The sequence below is a fragment of the Botrytis fragariae genome, assembly GCF_013461495.1.
Source record: "Botrytis fragariae strain BVB16 chromosome Unknown tig00000251, whole genome shotgun sequence".
Lineage (NCBI taxonomy): Eukaryota > Fungi > Ascomycota > Leotiomycetes > Helotiales > Sclerotiniaceae > Botrytis > Botrytis fragariae.
In genome coordinates this window covers 608,653-627,181 of record NW_023501003.1, presented here as the reverse complement: position 1 = coordinate 627,181, position 18,529 = coordinate 608,653, and the positions used below count along the sequence as shown (strand labels likewise).

Below are 18,529 nucleotides of genomic sequence, written 5' to 3'. Positions count from 1 at the left end.
CGAGGATGGCGGCTTTCTACAGATTCATCCATGTTAGGCCAAAGCCACCACCATCATATTCATTTTAGACTGTTCTTTTTGTATTCAGTTGCTAACCCCCTGCCCCACGCTCGCCAATGTCTATCTCCAGCCGCAGTCCTTGAATACAGTCGAGACGCTGTTTCAGCTCTTCGACCTCAAAATCACCGTCCATACCTGAGATAGTGCAGTCCGGGTCAGCGTCTCGATGTGACTTGTCTTTTCACCTCTTGTTTGCTGATACTTTTTATCTTCAAGCCGCTTTCGTATTCTAATACAACGTTCTACAGACGGATAATTAAACGGGCTACGGCTCGTTCGTTCATGAAATTTACACTGGCCACGCTGATTTCCAGTTTTCGATTTTGTTTAGCTCCTGAACTACATGAGCAATTGCATTGCCTGGTTTCCTGACTTTCGAGGTCGTAGTTTGAGCTACCTTGAGACTTATGTTGCTTCATGATGTGTCTCCGACGAACCAGACGATATGCAGTTCAAGAGACCCTGGCACAGAATGGACGTGTTCCTTCTTCATCAAAATACGAGCTCATTAGTAACCTAGATAGGCGCTGGCCAAGCTCTTACTTCTAAGTTGTGTCGTCGCGCTCTATTGCGCAAGGTAAAAGAAGCATTGGATTCAGATATGCTTGGTATTGTGAAGAACATTGTGGTTGAGTTCTCTCCTCCATACCGTATTGCTCCAAAATTCAATAAGACACTTTACTTTCAAGGAGCTGAGCTGGCGATTTTGAGCCATCTCACGCACGGGGCTGGGGTACGGGAATGGAATATGCTGGCCTTGCAGATAGCCTCTTGTACGACGGACCGAAAGGGAATTTTGTCTAATAGATCTATAGGAAAAATCAACTCGCCATAGTACCGGATCCTTACAGCGATTTTCTTTAAACCTAGATCGACCTCAGAAACCGAGATCGCTGGTTTGTGACGGCTTCATCGATCCAAGGCCATCTAGATCAACCTAGTCCAAAGGGATAAGTAACTAGCTTTATTCCTTCCTAATAAGAGGAAAAAGACGATATCTTTCATCGTCAACGAACCGTTTTGATTAAACCATCATTACACAAAAGAATTAGGATTATAATAATTGTTATATTAATTCGAATTTTCAAAAGAAGTCATTAGATTATTATAATTTTATAAAGTTAAATACTATATATCTCATTTATATAAGAAAAATTCTAACTTTACATTTCATTTCAAAAAAAAAAAGAAAAAAAGAAAAAAAGAAAAAAAGAAAGTACAAAAGAAAAGTATACGGAGACATGCGAACTCATCTTCTATATAAATTAAATGCTCCACATGCTGATAAGCCACGTTAAATAAATTATTTCTTATATATCTCAAACTGTTGGTACTATGTCGGATTGATTGGTATCGTGAGCCGGACTGAGGCCTAATTTAGGCGACCGAGGACCTCCCCAAATCTCATCAGTCGTTACTCATATCTGGAATATGTAATTCTCTTCGATCTCCATAAATGAACCAAAGAAAGTGTCGTGAGAATTCAAGTATAACCCAGAACGCCATGCTGAAAATAACAGATAGAAAAAAGTGAAGGAAGAAAGGCGTCCCTCGAGTGTCATTTCCATAGAATATTTTATAATCAGAGTCATGTCATCGATGGTTGGGTTGTCGTATCGTCGTCTTCTTGTTCCGCGATTGTTATATATGAGTCTACTGAAGACTTCAACATACCAAGCCGCAAAGTTTCGTGTGAGGGATCCCGAATGGTGTAGTTGTTACGGTGCTCGGAATCTGGATCCTCGGCGCGAAATCTAGACATTGCGATATCCAATTCTGTATCTGAAGGAGAGGCCAATGTATCAAGCATAGGACGAAGCCTTGAAGACTGCTTGTTTTGGTATGGACTTCTATATTCAGATGGGCTCCGATTTCTTGGATAACTACCACCACTGAAGCTATCATTGCTCCCACGATAGTCTTGAGCACGAGGCCCTTGGGCATAAAGATTCATAACAGGTCTCTCTTGTGGCTCCGTGCTATTCCCGTTGTTTGAACAATCAAGGTTGTCCTCATCAATCTCTGATCGTACTTCGCAATCAGAGTCATCATAGTCGCTATACGGAACCCGCTTTCGATTCTTTGGTTGGATGCAGGTGCTAGTCTTCCAATGATCTTTCGTTCCACACTTATCTTTGTCCGAGCATGAGTGCCGGAAGGGCAGGAGGGGAAATGATTTCTGATGACTCATAATGTGGGCGTGGCTTCTCCGACAATCCTCCCAAGAACCTCGAAGAAGATCTATGTCACAGAAACCGCAGTGGTCGTGGGTTCGATCTGTGATTATAAAAGTATTCTCCCTGATCTTTTCTGATATATTGTTCATTTCAGTTTTTGAGAGACCCTTGAGATAGCCTTTATGAGATTTGGTCTTTAGGTGACTTTTCATAGTTTCCTTTCTCGGGAATATTTTCAAGCAACCAGGCACAATGCAAGCAAAAAACTCATAAGGATTATGGATTTTGTTGTGGGGTCCAATCCCTTTTAACTCCACGCTTGCGTTACAATCGTCGTAGTAACAATTGTATTCGTCCGAGGAGACTTTGGGTCGCTTACTGGAAGAGGAAGCGATACTCGTGGAACCTTCATAATCGCTAGGACGCTTAGATGAACGTGAAAATACCGATGGGTTTCTGTTTGTACGTGGTGTCGAATCAGAGAATGCGGCTCTTGTGTTGTGTCTTCTGGAAGAAATATTCTGCGGTATAGGCTGATCGTTTCCTGCTTCGAAGTAAATTTTATAGACTGATTCCGCAATTTTCATAGGCTTCATATCCTTCCAAGGTATATCTTTGTCTCGAATGATCTCAAGTATAGATTCTCCAACCAAGCTTTCCGTTTTCGTAGTCTCCCCTTTGAAGCCAAAATCGCGATAGATATCCTGTATAGATTTTCTGATTTCTGAGGCGACGAACGATCGATTCAGGGGCTCATCCTCAAACTCTGATGTTGTCTCGCATACTCTGTCGAATAGTTTACTTCTGAAATTCTTACTGGTAAATTCGACACCTGCAGAAATTGAGGAACTGCGACTCGCGGGATAATCAGCTAGGCGTTGACTGTAACATTGAACCATTGATTCGAGATCATTAGTTGTTTGATGAGGGGAAACTATGTTCCCAGTCCCTCCCGTTGAACAACTTCCCTTGTTCCTAGTCGATCGTCGAAGTGGAAGTATCTGTCTGTGGACCTTTGTGGGTCCCTCCAAGTTGCTCTCCTATCGCAAGAAACATCATTAGTCCGGAGGTCTTCTATTGTGTAGATAGAAAAAAGCGCAAGATCAAATTAAGAAACGAATGTAAAAAAGGTTCTTGCAAATTACAAGAGCCTTAGATTTGAAGGATAGATATTGACGTAATTTACCCCAACAAAGAATGGTTCACAATGTGATAAACCAGAACATATACTCACATGTATTTCAAGGTCATGATTTTCGAGATCTGATCCAGAGATTGTTCCAGCTTTCGATAATGTTTGTACATGTTGGGAATTCATCGACGTCTGGACCGGTTCTGGCATTTCAGATGGAGTATATTCCACTTGGCCAGGAAAATCGTAAGAGCGGTCTCTCACTTCACTACCCAATCTTTGAGGTGTAATCTGACATTGCAAGGGACTTTGGTTATCGGAGGACCCCGCTGTGGATATGGATGCAAGTTGCTCTACCCCATCTTGATATGCAAACAAATCATCATCGAACTCGAGATCGTAACTTGTGAGTTCGCCATTGGGAAAGAGGATGAAATCATCGAGGTTATTGTCGTCAAAATTATTGTATGATAAGTGATTTGCCTTATTCAGATCATTGTCAAAGGAATGCGATACTTGATCACCACATATCGGTGGTCGCGCGAGGTTCGAACCAGGATCTCGGCAACCCTGTTGTGGCGGTGCGCTCTCATAAGCGGCTACAGCTTCTTCAACAGTTCTAAAAGACATGCTTTAGAGACAAATGGTGTTGTTTTTGTATAAGAATAATACTGCAAATAGTAGAAATATGCAGTTCTATTCATCGTAGATGACGTCGCTATGGCTCCATCAAAATTTTGTAGATGCTAATAGTACACCTAACCAAGAATATACTGTGATATGTAGAAGAGGTGAAAGATGCAGTAAAGAAACGCAAGAAGGTTTCGACGTGAATTGTACTAGAGGTATGTGTTGGCCATTCTCATCTCGCATAAGAAGATTGTTGATGGAGATAGAGATGGAGATGGAGATGGAGACGGTACCAGAAGCTAAGCGAGTGAAGGGGACGGTGATGATGCAAGTATACATGAAGGGTACATTTGATAAACTTAAAATGGTGAATACAAATTTTGGGGAGGTTCCCATACCATTTCCTCCATCATGAGTCTCAGAAAATCAAAAGAATATAGAGATGGGAATTACGGGCGGTTGCGTGGATGGGCGGTCCTCCTCTTCTCCACTTCAACCACCATCGCCATCACCATCGCCATCACCATCGCCATCACCATCGCCATCACCATCACCATCACCGCCGTCGTTACTGTTCTTATATTCTTTCCTATTCAATACCACCTCAAAGATGTTGCATTTGATGATCAAACAAAGACATCGCTATCGACGAATTCTCAAGTGATTATAGAAATCTGAGAGCCCTCAACAACAAAGTGTGCGGTACGAAAGCAGCATATGTCCGCATTTCCAGTTTGATCTGTCTATCAAACTCGTTCAACAGAGTGCTGTACACCGATCATTGAAAGGTCACGAACTCGGTATACCTCTTCCGGATCAAAATTTATCGAATTGAGACCCCAACTCTCAGGATCTAGCTTGGAAAGTCGTAGGCTAAAGCAGTAAAAAAACCACAGCGATAGAGTGATGTGTGTGATCCAGAGAACTCTTTGGGCGTGCAGTCATGTGAAACAACAAGTTACGTGCAGGCTTGGTCTGCCCGGAAGCTGTAGTCAACAACCTGTACATGAAGATAGGCGTATTCGAAGTTGTCCGGAATGCGAAGTGAAAAAAGCGCAAAGGAAAGCATGAGAGGATCCGAGCACTTAAGCCTGGCTAACAGAATTAGGCATGCTTCGAGACGATAATAGAACCGACAAATGACAATGGAAATTGAGCATATAGCTTGACGAAATCAACAACGAAGATGGAGCAGACCAATTTTCTGAGCTTGGTGAGTCTAGCGTAGATGGTGTGTGTTGATGTTGGACCACGGGTATAGATACTATAGTCAAGTCGAACAGTGTTCAGCTATATTGAAATTCTTTGTTTGGCCCGAAGTCATTAGGCTTGAGAGGTGCTTTCCTAGTTCGAAAACAGGGTGTGATCTTGGAGTTGTCCATTTGACGTCCTGCTCGGTTGAGAAGCGAGAGTTATGGGATAGATTGATGTATATTTGGCCACAACCTCCATTTCATGTGTAACTCTGGTTTGACTTTACCGGTCGCTGTATTCAAAGTAAGAGTAGGAGGTAGCTTCCTATTTTACCATTTGAAGTGTTTCGGCGATGATTATATGTACTCATTATATGAGGTTGAAGTGATGAGGCTAGCCTAGCATTTAGGCTTATAAAATTGGTGAACCCCACATTCTTCATACATAATGTCTTGATGCCCGAGTCTGACCACCCTTCTAATCTTGTACGCTCTGGATAGCGCGTTTGTACATATAAGAACGATCTATCCCCGAATTTAATATGGACTTTCCTCTTTCAAAAAGGAATGATATTTATTTCGGTATTAGAATCATTTAGGGGCGGCTCTCATCATAAGTAGACGGGTCCCTATGCAAAGCCTCGTTCGGTCAGTATCATGGCCCCCAGCCTTCCCTGCCGTGTTTGCCTTAATATAAATCCCATGTGCCAAACCGCTCGATGGCGAGTGGACGTGGTAGGTAATGATAAAATCGAGTACACTCTTCCATTCAACATCCGGGAATTGATGTTATCAAGCCGTGCTTGTTCATTTTGCTTCTTGATAAAAGGAGGTGCGCAAGCTATACGGCGCGACGCTGCGTCGCTTCATCGTGAGAGTCATTGCAGCCTGATTGGCAAGCGCGGCCGGATTATCGTACAAAAGTCTGCCCCTCTTGAGATTGAATTGATTCGCGATAAACATGGTGTTGGAGAAGAAGTGTTGTCAAGGCTTCAATTCTTTGTGGCGGATAAGGATGATGAGGTCGGAGGAATTTGTTTAAGGCCCATAATTAGCGATTCTGGCAATTTTGGCGTACTTGGGATCGCCAGAAACCTTCCTACATTGATTTCAACCAAGACGCATATCACACTCATTAATTCTTGGATTAGCAACTGCCGTAAGAATCACTCATCTTGCGATATAGCTACAACAAGTCAATTGCCATCGAGACTTCTGGATATATCTGGTAGTGAGGATGACATATATTTGGTAGAAACTAGGGATCTCCCAAGCAGCGCCAATCGACCTTCCTACGCCACGTTATCACATTGCTGGGGCTCTAATCGTATCATTCAAACCACATCATCTACTATAAAATCTTTCTATAGTGGAATTAGAAAAGCTGATCTCCCAGCTACCTTTCAGGATGCAATATCCGTTGTACGAGCTTTAGGATTGAGATTCATATGGATTGACTCTCTTTGCATTGTCCAGGATTCTCTGGATGATTGGAAGCATGAATCGATTCTTATGGCTTCAATATACTCCAATTGTTATGTAAACATCGCGGCTACTGGTGCTGCTGATAGTTCTAAAGGGTGCCTGGCACCTAGGAACCCACTTTATCGATCTATTCCCTTGTTCACGAAAGGTCTTCTGAAGCCTGAGTCAGAGGATAAGAGCATATTTGTCCGCCATTCGCTCAATAGACACCATCAATTTTATTCCACTCCGACTATATTGAGAAACGAGACCACTAGCTCATGGGGCAAAGAGAAGCAGGAGGCACCATTGTTGTCAAGAGCCTGGATTTTCCAAGAACGATATTTAGCACCAAGAACCTTGCATTTTTGCTCGTCAGAGCTAGTCATGGAATGCCGTAAAGAACTAAGATGTGAATGTACTGGACTCGATTCTATCGCATCTAACCCTCTTCGCGACGTGCAAGATATTTCCTATGATAGTTGGCTTCGTGCCGTGGAGGAATTCTCTAGGCTGAGATTGAGTCACGAAACTGATCGATTGAGTGCATTGCTAGGTATTGCCAAGGTCTTCCACGCTAGATTGATGTCTACATATCTTCGAGGACTTTGGGCTGAAGATCTTGCGAGAGGCTTACTGTGGGACGTTACGAGGTATGAAACCGTACATACCAGTGCAAGTCCTCTTAATTTGCCACCTAAGCGGCAGAATAGAGAAGTTGCCCCGACGTGGTCATGGGCTAGTATGGTGATGACAGAGGGGATTGGAATAATCTTTCCAGCAGCCCACGATGCATCATTCTCCAAAAACCCACAATTCTATCCTGCAAAACCCGCTTCACTACGCACAATGTCTCTAGGCACTTCATCATTCGATACCTTCCTAGAAACAAAGATAATTTGCGTTAATGCCAAATATATCTTCGCAACAGTCTTTCTATCAGAAAAGGAGGAGAACACGATGCTTTTGTTTGACGCGGGTATTGAGGATATGATTTTGATATCTATATATGAGATGAATTTGGATATCCCCTTGCATCCGGGGGGACTTTCTCAGGAGCAGAGCTGGAAAGTTTGCTGTTTGATTCTAGGTTCAATGACAGAGAGAAATTATGAGTTAAATGAAGAAGCAGAGTTCTTGTGCACGCTTGTGGTTAGATTCAACTCAATTGTTGATGCATGGGAACGGATTGGAGTACTTGATGTCAGGAAAGATGATGCGAATCATTCAAGTATAGGAGAACGGGTGTTTAACCTCATGTGAATACAAGCATAGACATATGTCAAGGTGATCATGGAACAATAAGATAAGTTTTACGATATAAGTCAAAAAGCTATCTACTCGTACCTAGGTACCCAAAGGCGAAGGAAAACCACAAAAATGGGAATCCAACAACCAACGCTCAAAATGCTGCAGTGACAACGAAAAATAATCCACATAAAATCCCGTCATGCCATTCCATCACCATCATCAGTGTCCCGAGTAGGCTTCGGTAGTTGGGACCTTGAATAGATAGTATAAGAGTGTCATTTATCTTTCCTGATTATACTGGCTTTGGTTTTATCATCTTTTGCTCTGGCTTGGCTCGACGAAGTCTCTCAGCAGCTGCATCAGCAAACAACTTATCATCACCCGTCAACCCCAACTGCATTGCCCGCTCAGCACGCTCTATGCTATTATGGGGACGATCCCCTGCCTTTCTCGGAATCCACGAACGCAACAAGCCCTCGCGTCTAAGACGCGCATCCGACATCTCCGTGAAGCGTATATGACGAGTGTAGAACTCTCCTCGCTCGTTGAAGAATTTTGAAGCACGTAAATGCCTGTCGAGTGGACTCAATCTTGCTAATTGAAGGATATCTCGATCGGTCAGATTTTCCCCTGTCGAATAGGGTAAAGCCATCATTCGTTTAGCTTCAGGGTGGCATTTGGCACCGATAGTTGTACGTCTGCGATGCAAGACTTCGTGGTAGACACCTTTGTTATTGGTTTGCTTTCTGATCCCGCCCCATTTCTTTACTGCCTCTATGTCTGGACTACCAATCTCTTCGTAATTGTTGTGGGTAGGTTGATTATCATAGTTGCGAATACCTGAATTAGGGGCCCTGGAAGGGTATGAAAGAGCTTGAGTGATAGCAGATGATGGGAAGGCAAGATATCCTTGGCACTGGAGCTCGCAGGCATGCTCCGGGTTCTGTAATCGGAATTGACCGATCAGTACTGCGCCAAGTTGATCATATCGGCCATAAATACTTTGTCTCTCATCAATGATAGCCCCATGCTCAGCTAACATGTGTCTCATGACAGTATCTACTTGATCCTGCTTTGAAGAGTTTTCAAGAATAGATCGATTCAGTCCAGGCCTAGCAGCATAGAAATTTTCGATGTCTGTTTTGTTTCTCGGAATCCACGAATCCAAGTAAGAGACTTCTTGAGTTGTAGCTGGTGTGGGGAGATTCATGATGATAACTCCTGGTTGTAAATCTGGGTATTCGTCAAGATCAGGACCAGGCTCGGGAGCTTGAGAAATTGGCGGACTATTGAAGGCCTGGCTGCTGTAGTGCTGAGTAGGAAGACTTTGACCGCCAGGAGATTGGTCGTGAGTCAAGCGATATTGGCAGGGTTGTACTTGGGATATATCTCCAGTATCGTAATGAAAATCATCAGAAGGTCGATTAGAATCAGAGCTTGCAGGTTGTAAGCCTGTTGATGGTGGGCAAATTCCAAGGGACTCGGACTCTCCAGTTTGTAAACCTGCCTTTGGAGATGAGGGCCGAGGATGATCTGAGGGCCAGGCTGATATCTTTGTAGCGAAGTTAGATCTCCAACATACTGATCGTATTCTTCGGGTGACTTGAAGGAACCAGATTGCGCAAGGGGTAACTCCTGCGGTTTTTTCAAAAACTGGTGGTCTTGTTTATCTAATAAAAGTTGAACAGTCATTAGTCAAAGTCGTGGGCAATAAGATGAAAGGAAGAACATACAAGATGAAAGATGGTCTGAATTGTCATTTCTGATATCATATTCCTCGGCAGAAAGAGATGAGTAAGAACCAGACTTATCATCGTCTTCATATTTTAATCCTGGCGTGTTACCTAAATTGCGCGGTCAATCTGTGAAATCTTTCCTTTCGATGGAGAGGTAATAATATTTACCAAGTTGTGTTGAAACCGGGTGGTAAACACGTTCTTCTTCTTGCTCTTGCTTAATAAAGGGAACTTTCTGCTCGATAAAAGGAGTTTCTGGCATGATTGAAGAGGCAGTTTGTGGGAAGTTGCTAATATTCTTGTTTCGCTCGTCTTCTTGCAAAAGAAAAGGATCAAGAAGAAAATTTGAGTTTGACATTGTGTGGCTGAATTCAAAAACTTGAGATATAAAGGTCTGGTCGTTGTGGTATTTTTGTTGCGAGGAGAAAAGCAAGAAAAATCAAAGACAAAGCTCGAGGTGATATTTTAATATGGTTGCTGTACGGCCAAACTATAATCAGAGACTCAACAGCCATTATAGTAGTACATAAGAGAGCCAATAAAAAGCTGAAGGTTTTAGAACATTGTCCTAAAAAACCGATGAATCCTCAGCCTATCACTTCATTCACTTTTTGAACAAAATGCAAATGAGAATGCTCTGGAAAAACATTTCTTTGGTGAATATGAGACCAAACCTTTCATATTTTCACTTTTCGGATGATAAAGTAGCAAATATTTTAACTTTCAAGTAAGCGACCGTTTAATGTCATCTTAGCAGTTGAAATTTTGATCTCCTCAGATTCATAGAGTTGATTAGCTACTCCTCTTAGCCGTAGATCGGAGTTCTTTCCTCATAACTGCAGATGTATCGGCATCACATCAAGCAAGGTCTTCTGCAAGATTCACTATCTTCAAGCTGAATTAACATCAAAGGTCCTGCAAGCAAATTGGCGATGACAGATTGAGCAAAATGATTCCGAATCAACATGCCAAGCTTTCTAGAAAGAACACTGATATATTGTCGATATCATTACGGAGAGGAATTTATCCACAAGAGATGCGTTACTTCGCTTCGCTTGATGAGTCAACTGTAACCCCTCATTCACAATTAGGGTTTGAGAGTTTGAAGCACTGGAACGTGGGTATAAATATGATGGGCAAACTCTTACGATTAAGCCAGCTAACTAGAAAGGGAATAAGATGAGAAGAAGTTCCATGAACCTGCTCATAGGTTGATAGTCATTTGCTAGCGTATTTCTTAGCTTAGAATTGTTGTCACATCATCAACTGCAAACAAATAGCTTGGACCTAGGCCAGCCTAAGGTGGGCTGAATCTTTCTATATATACATGGGGTTATACGACAGTTAGTTTTATTCACGGTGATTGGGTTAGGTTATCTCTGTATCGATATCTCAAAAAGTCATTCGTGCGGAAAACCCCATTCAAATTCATCTCCCGGTAAAGAAAAATGCTGAATTAATCTACACAACCCCCTAGAAACCATTTGCAATTGAGAACATGAGTTGATTTCCAAATTAGACTATAGATATCCCCGGAACTGTTCACCCTAGAAACTTTAAAACTCCCCGCGATCGGTGAAAGACACCATTATTGGAAGTGAGATGATGATAAAAATGACATCGAAAACTAGTGACTATTTGCGATCCTAAAGCATTCATCCCCCTGTATTCATGAGACTGCGAGAGTTAGACATTGGGCAAGACAAACAGAGCAGTCTGGAAATCGATCACTCACATGCTCATCCTCAACTATTGTTCACCTGGTTGATTTATTTCCACGGATGCTCCAATCGTCACCAGCCTGCTGTTGGTGATAAACATGGTTGCGTGAGTACCCGGATCGGGTATCGTTTGATGAGGTAGTAACGCTTCCCACTGCATTCCAAGGAGTTTGTTGAGGAGTTTCGGCAGCCCAGCGATCCATTGGCGTCATCGAGTCCGTATTGGTAGTCGAGTGAGAAGTGTATGACTTTTGAGTTTGGCTTTGAGCATTACCGTTGCTTGATGGCATAGCACGGTTGACTTCTGTGAATTGACTTTGGGTGTAGTAGTTGGTCCACTGCCCATTGGCTGTATACTCAGCTGTATTTGCGCTGTCCGAAGATTGGACCTGAGCTGCCTAGATTATGCATTAGTGAAAGAACTAACTTTGATCAAGAAGAGCATACCTGAGCGGCCGATTGATCGTATGATAAGTTGGCCATTATGACGGAGCTATAATGAACTTGGTGGTTTTGATATGGCCTTGAAATATGCTTTGAGAGTTTCTGATCGGGATACTGCGTTCTCTGGTCTCTTTTATGTTAAACGACCGATATCTCGCGTTATTTGGATCAAAAAACTGTGAAAGTTGAGCAAGTAAAGACTTGAGCTTTCAATGAAGCTTCTGATGATGAACTAACAGTATGGTTTCCTCTAAATTTAGGTGAAATGAGTTGATTTGAGATAGAGAGACTTTGAAGCGTACAGGAAGATTGAGTGGAAAATTGGCGCTCTTTATATAAGAGTTCATCTTCTTACTAAAGCTTCCGCCTTCCTCTTGTCTACCATGTTGACAGGCAACTTTCACAGTCTTCGTCAACAGCTGGGGACTTTTGTCACCCAGACCCAAATGACATAGGTCTTTGTTTTCGCCCAACTAAATGGAATTTGACTAGGAATTGGGCAGAAAGAAGGTGGTGCAAGACACTTAACAAAGTCCCATGCTGCTGGGGACTTTTGGCCTTGCCAAACATCCTACCGACGAGCCACAGTCAAGATTGCCTTTTCACAAATTTTCTGTATTGCTGTGCACCAATTGCGGCATATTCATGCAGGGGAAATGTGAGCACTTAGCCGAGATAATATCACGGCTGCAACTCCGTTGAATCCAGATGATATCTCTGGTAGCTGTAGGGTACTTTTGGTCAGTTCCAATCCCAAAGTTCCTCAGCCTCCTACAAGGGTGTTCATGTGGGGGAATTTTGTGGTGTGACCTCATGACATCGTTAATTGTCCCTCGCAAGCCGTCAACAACCACCTAGACACCCAATCTAGTGGTTAGAGGTCTCTTTCGGATTGCTGGCGATCTCAATACCTTCCACGCACACAGTTGAAGCAATGAGCTATCAGAATAATTTGAAAGCAATTTCGATACGGCATATCCTCAAAGTAGAGTAACATTCTTTCCGAAATTTTATATCGATAGTAAAATGTCCAATAGTTTGTACGTGTAGACAGGATCTGGTGGATATGGAATTGGATCTTTTAACTGAATTGATTGTTAACTAAATTACAGTTGGGTCGATTTCATGCCTCAGAAGTATACAATACATCAAACTAGACACGCGATTAACTCCGACGTGGCTCATTTGCGCCAGAAAATATTGATACGTGGAAGGTTGTCCTGAATGAAATTTTGGTGTTGATCTAGCTTGCTGGTAAATTTTATCGCAAGAAATTTGGCGATCATGTTGCTGTCAGATTTTACCGCTGCCTTACCTACATTCCCTACAGAATGAACAAAGTCGATTTCTAAGGTTGGCTAATAATACGCGAGGGACTTTTGTTCTTACCCAATCGTCTATGTTACATTCAACCTAGCGACTTATTATCATTACCATGTACAATCGCTCGTGCATGAGCTGGCTTACTTTGTTGATACGTACACAGTACACTATGGTCTGGGAAACCTGATATGGAAGGGGACTTTTGGTCAGCCATTGAAATGCATCGCAAGGCTAGGCTCTGCAAAATTGACTGATAAGTATCAGACTGTTTCCATTTTCTGTAATTCATAGCCCAGCAAAAATCACTCTTCAATTGGCGTCGCGGAAAGTGTTTCTTCCGTCGCAGGTCTCTCATCACCGAAAATAAAATAATTATCTACGAAGCACTTTTTCATTTCCCATCATCCCAGAGCATTCATCCTTACCAAATCCTCACATCAACATTATGTCAGATCAGACATTTATCGAGAATCATATTCTGATGGATATTGAAGCACAGTCCTCACTGCCTACCGGAGGCCACAAAATCCTCTCCAGAGAAGAATGGTTGAAATTCAAGCCAATCATACAGCAATTATATATAGACGAGAACCAGACATACCCTACTGTTGCTCATGAACTCGCAAGAAGGTTCGACTTTTACCCTACGTAAGTGCTTGGTTTTTGATATTACTTATTGAACGGGAAAGACGTGATGTCGCATCTGGAGGTTTCTCTGCCTCTTTTGAAAGAATGAAGTTTAGCATAGAGATATTAATACTCTGGTTATAGAAAACGTCAATTCACACGGAAGACCGAGGAGTGGGGTTTGAAGAAGAATTTCAGGAAGGCGGAAAGGAAGCTTCTTCTTCAAAATGACAATAAAAACGGCATTGTGAAGTTTGTTATTGGAGACAAACGTGTTTCGGATACCAAAAGGATCCAAAGGCTGAAGAGAAGATATGCACACGAAAGCCCATTGTCTCGAGGTTTGATATTCTTCAAGATAATTACCCATTCAGCGAACGCATTCTAATGCTTGGTTTAGTACATCCAGATATCTCCTATCAAGACACCAACATCACGCCAAAATCTGTTGGGCCATATTGCTTACTCGAAGAGCAACTACCCACATCAAATTATGTGGGTGAAATCGCTTCAGCTCATGTAGAATCGAAAATCTCAAACGTTACCGAGGAGAATGACGCTATGGATCTGGAACAATGGCCCTTCAGTTGGGTTATTGGTGTCCCTGGATCTCCTGGATTAACTGGACTGTTTAGACTACTGGAGATTGAAGCTTCCATGCCACCGCTAAATCTTGATGATGAAGTCGTGGACACGAAACAATTTATCTCCGGAAACGAGCTTCGCAATGTTATAGAGTGCCACGAAACATCAGTTAAGCAGATGTCTATCCTCTATAATCGCGCCGAATATGGCTACATGCCTAATAATGTGGTGCAACCTGTACTCATTCCAAGAAAAGAAATCCAATGGAGTCCGTTGTTCGAGCTTGATCTTTTTCCAACTTCTCAAAATACCTGTCATTATCGGCGTGGAGTGGTGCTTGCACCTTCATCCAGCCCATTGATTGACGTGTGGGAAAAAGAAATTAAAGAGTGGAAATTTAAGCTTTGCTCATTTAGGATGACTTTACCAGACCATAACCCAGCAATTATTTTAGTTCTCCAGCATTTGATTCATCTCCACAAGCAAAAAAGGAAAACTTGCTTACGTTTACATCGTCAACTTCTAGCTGCAAGGCTGAAGGAGGGCTGTCCCAATAATTACAAGATAATGGAGGTATATTTCGAGATTGTCATGCAGCTTTTGTCGAAAAGAAAAGTTCTGGAAGCGACATACCTATATCGAAGCTTGTGTGAAGCGATTCAACAATCGCAACTGAGCTCTGAGCACCCCTTCTATATCCGACTCTCCTACCTCGAAGCTTATGTTTTGTACAATAATAGTCAGTATGCAGAGGCCGAGTTAGTCATCCGATCAGTGATACGGAACGTCTTAAATAACCGGGATCTGGACCGCAATCAGGAAGTGACAAGCGATGCACTCGAGCTTCTTGGTCTCTTGATCGGAGGCAAAAAAGAAGATTTATATTCAGAGGCCGAGAAGCTATATAGATACAACATTCACCAACTGAATAAACATGACCGAAGCCTGAGTAAGAGTTACTTTAAAAATATGAACGGACTGATCTGGGTTCTTTTGAAAGACAGAAAGACTGAAGAAGCTTACAGTCTGTGTAGATGTATGATGGAGCACGTTGAACAAGCATTGGGCAAGAGGCACTCTTGGTATGGCGTTTACCAGCGTCAGCTGGGCTCTATCCTTTCTGATAGAGGCATGATATTTGAATCCATCGAAATCGTCCACAATATACTGCAGCAAGTAGATCACTGTTTACTACCCGAGAGGTATCACAATCTTGGTTCCATCCTAATGAATGGGGGAAGTTTCGAGGAAGCAATAGTCATGTACAAAAAAAGTCTCTCAATTGACGTTCAACAGCAAGGTTGGTGCAATTTTGGGAATTTAAACGAAACATGTGGCAAGCTAGGGTATTGTTATGAAGAGTTGTCCCAATTCCAGGATGCATTGTTCTTGTATGAGAAATTGTTAGAAAAATTAAAGAGTGTCACTGAAGATGACAATCCGTTTATCAAGGAAGTCGAGGTTTGGATTTCTGAGGTACAAGAGCTGATGGAAGAAAGCAGCGCTGTTTGTGAGGAATCGAACGCTGCCTGTGATTTCCAAATGGGAGGAGTTAGTAATGACTCGAAGTACGAACAGTTTGGCGAGGGTGTATTAGATGACGTGAGCTTGAGAGAGATATTTGAGATGGAAGACAGGGCGCTGGATGAAGAGGTTGCCGATATAGGCAAGCAGTTGACTTCAATAAAACTTTCCTAGGTTGTACTAGTAGGTAAGTTTTGCTGTCAAGAATCAGCATTCACAACTAGCGAACATATTTACAGATTCACAATAACTTTTACATGATTAGAATAAGATATCTCGAATTTAAGATTGATAATCTGTTCCTCATACAGCCAGATTCCGGACATCAATTCATTTTTCATTGTCTTTATTTATTACATTACTTTACGTCATTAACTTTTTGTATCCACGATAATATGCCTGCCTTGATGCTTTCATCTACCACTTCAACCATCAGCCCGACCGTCATCTGCAGCATTTATATTGGATGAAATCTTTCCCGCGATTTTCGCCATCATAACTCTATTCCGCCACCCATTCTCTCTTCCAACTCCCACTTCGTTCTCTATAACTCAGTCTTACAAACAGCTCCCGGACACCTCCAAATATCCGTATAGCTAGAGCCACTGTTGTACCCAATACTGCAAACTGGGGTTCTCACACCAGCCGTTGGGTTCGTCGTGTTAACGGCTGTACAATTGCCTCCTAGGATATTTCTAGAACTTGTATACCAAGAGCCTGAAGTTACGTTGAGATTGACTTCTACACCGCAGATGGCGACTGGTGGTGTGTCAGTTTCTATCATTTGTTTTCTGGGGAAAAGCATGGAGACTGAGGAAACAAGAGAAATGGGGGAAGCTAAATAGAAGTGGAAAGGAGGAAAACATACCCTTCACCTGGCCCGTGGGAACCTCAAAACCAAATGGTCCCTTGGGGTAGAAATCATACGCCTCCGTACAGTTCGTCTGAGACGCTGGTAAAATCATGGCATATCTTCCTGTGGCTGTCGTGATTGTGTAATCTGAGAATCCGTAATGGAAATCGGCCAAGGTTGTGAGAGGGAGAGCGAGGAGGGTTGAGATAGAAAGGAGGGAGGCACGCATTTTCGTATTTGTAACGGAGTTTTTGGGAAGCTTTGATTGTGTGAGGTGTAGTGATGAGGTTTGATTGTTCAAATGAGATGATGTTGTAATTAATAATTTCAAATGATTTCACTTATGTATATGATCTTCGAGATTTACAACGCAGCAGAACCCCTACTCTTATATACCAAATTTTCCGTACCCCATCCCATTCTTACATTCCCGTCCCATATCCCTAATACATCATCTCACATATTCAACAGGCCATACACAACAGCGTTCAAATCTAAAATGTACATTTAACAGTCAAAACAAGCATAATCCGCAATGTCGATCTCCTAGCCACCTCTATCTCCAATAATCACTAACGATTCTTTCATCTCATTGGCTCGTTCGCTGCCATCCTCTTTGCCAAGCCTCCAACGCAGAGTACGATCTGCAGGAATACGAGATGCGATTCATGATGTCAGGTACGGGTTCTCGGGGTTCTCGTGTTGGGAATTAAAATCACGAGGTTTCTTCGTCAGACTCACACTGCATGGAGAGGAATGAATAGGATGAAGGAGGTGGAAGGGGATGTCTAGATTGATAGAATAGGGTGGGGTTTTATCTATATGATCGTGTAATGTTGTACTGAAATGGTAGTTTTGGAAAGACCACTGTGTTACGCAGTGAATGCTCGGAAGTACAACTAGGGATGTATAATTATATCTTCGGAGTATTTATTGGGAGCCCGATCAATGCTACGTTACGGGTGTGGCTGTGAGGGGAAGGGAGGAAACTGGTACGAGCCGTCCATGATGCATTGGTTAGTTCAATATCAATGTTCGCAAAACGAAAAGCCAGCCCTTTATGATTAACGGGCGAAGATCCTCAATTTCAATGAATCGGCTATGCTACACAAAGACTACCTCACTCACTATTAATAGCAATTAGAGGAGATGTCGAAATTCTTACAACATAGGGATTAGCGAAGATAGGGGCTACTCAGATGCAATGTGCCAGGAATGGAACGATTGACGGTGATATGACCGACCACGATATCTTCAATTGAGTGAAACTAGAAGGTTTCGATGCAGATTTCATCACATGTAAGAACTCCCAGATGGGAAGATAGAAAATTGATGGATGAAGCTGTAAACGACATATGCTACGGAAATGCCTCGACTTCAGCCCAATCAGATGCTTCCAATTCAAGCAGTTCATCCTAGGGTGAAAGCTTCAAAAAGAGGATTCCAAAGCCTGTGGACGACGCTGGGAATGAAATATTCCACGACAATACCTACCTTTTCAGTCACATCTGGTGCATCTGACACTGGCGATTCATTTAGGAATAGAAGCTACAAGGAGAGAGGATGGAATTAGACCCCAGCTGAGTAGGATCAATATATGGCGATATTTGACCATCCCCGAGGCAATATGATATGTAGTAGTTTGCTTAAATAATACTTGATCGATTGGTGATTTACGAGCAGAGATGAGGATTCAAGAGCCAGTATTTGAGAATCAAAGTTGTTGTCACAAACAAGCTGAAAGTGACACCTCAATGCCCCTTTTCATTGAAGCTGTGAACATTTCAAATAGAAAGAATTCCAAAGATG

The 18,529-nt window shown here is 42.4% G+C and overlaps 6 protein-coding genes across 6 annotated transcripts; 2 read left to right on the top strand and 4 right to left on the bottom strand.

The window, feature by feature from the left end:
* Positions 1-1,648: 1,648 nt before the first annotated feature.
* Positions 1,649-3,999, bottom strand: Bfra_011772 (putative transcription factor c2h2 protein; the record flags this gene model as incomplete). Its single annotated transcript, XM_037342098.1, has 2 exons — positions 1,649-3,277; positions 3,472-3,999. 2 exons carry the CDS (start codon positions 3,997-3,999, stop codon positions 1,649-1,651), a joined length of 2,157 nt encoding a protein of 718 aa, XP_037188178.1.
* A 1,895-nt stretch (positions 4,000-5,894) lies between these two features.
* On the top strand, positions 5,895-7,919 carry Bfra_011771 (putative heterokaryon incompatibility protein; the record flags this gene model as incomplete). Its single annotated transcript, XM_037342097.1, has 1 exon — positions 5,895-7,919. The coding sequence occupies one exon, from the start codon at positions 5,895-5,897 to the stop codon at positions 7,917-7,919; it is 2,025 nt and encodes a 674-aa protein (XP_037188177.1).
* Positions 7,920-8,199: 280 nt separating this feature from the next.
* Positions 8,200-10,001, bottom strand: Bfra_011770 (uncharacterized protein; the record flags this gene model as incomplete). The annotated part of the gene is made up of 3 exons (XM_037342096.1): positions 8,200-9,452; positions 9,641-9,751; positions 9,812-10,001. The coding sequence occupies 3 exons, from the start codon at positions 9,999-10,001 to the stop codon at positions 8,200-8,202; spliced, it is 1,554 nt and encodes a 517-aa protein (XP_037188176.1).
* A 1,297-nt stretch (positions 10,002-11,298) lies between these two features.
* Bfra_011769 (uncharacterized protein) lies at positions 11,299-11,847 on the bottom strand (the record flags this gene model as incomplete). The annotated part of the gene is made up of 3 exons (XM_037342095.1): positions 11,299-11,320; positions 11,404-11,762; positions 11,812-11,847. The coding sequence occupies 3 exons, from the start codon at positions 11,845-11,847 to the stop codon at positions 11,299-11,301; spliced, it is 417 nt and encodes a 138-aa protein (XP_037188175.1).
* A 1,729-nt stretch (positions 11,848-13,576) lies between these two features.
* Bfra_011768 (putative tetratricopeptide repeat family protein) lies at positions 13,577-16,041 on the top strand (the record flags this gene model as incomplete). Its single annotated transcript, XM_037342094.1, has 3 exons — positions 13,577-13,779; positions 13,903-14,099; positions 14,159-16,041. The coding sequence occupies 3 exons, from the start codon at positions 13,577-13,579 to the stop codon at positions 16,039-16,041; spliced, it is 2,283 nt and encodes a 760-aa protein (XP_037188174.1).
* A 370-nt stretch (positions 16,042-16,411) lies between these two features.
* Positions 16,412-17,038, bottom strand: Bfra_011767 (uncharacterized protein; the record flags this gene model as incomplete). Its single annotated transcript, XM_037342093.1, has 2 exons — positions 16,736-17,038; positions 16,412-16,626 (listed from the first exon to the last, which is right to left on the bottom strand). Exons 1-2 carry the CDS (start codon positions 16,947-16,949, stop codon positions 16,412-16,414), a joined length of 429 nt encoding a protein of 142 aa, XP_037188173.1. The 5' UTR covers positions 16,950-17,038.
* Between the last annotated feature and the right edge of the window lie 1,491 nt (positions 17,039-18,529).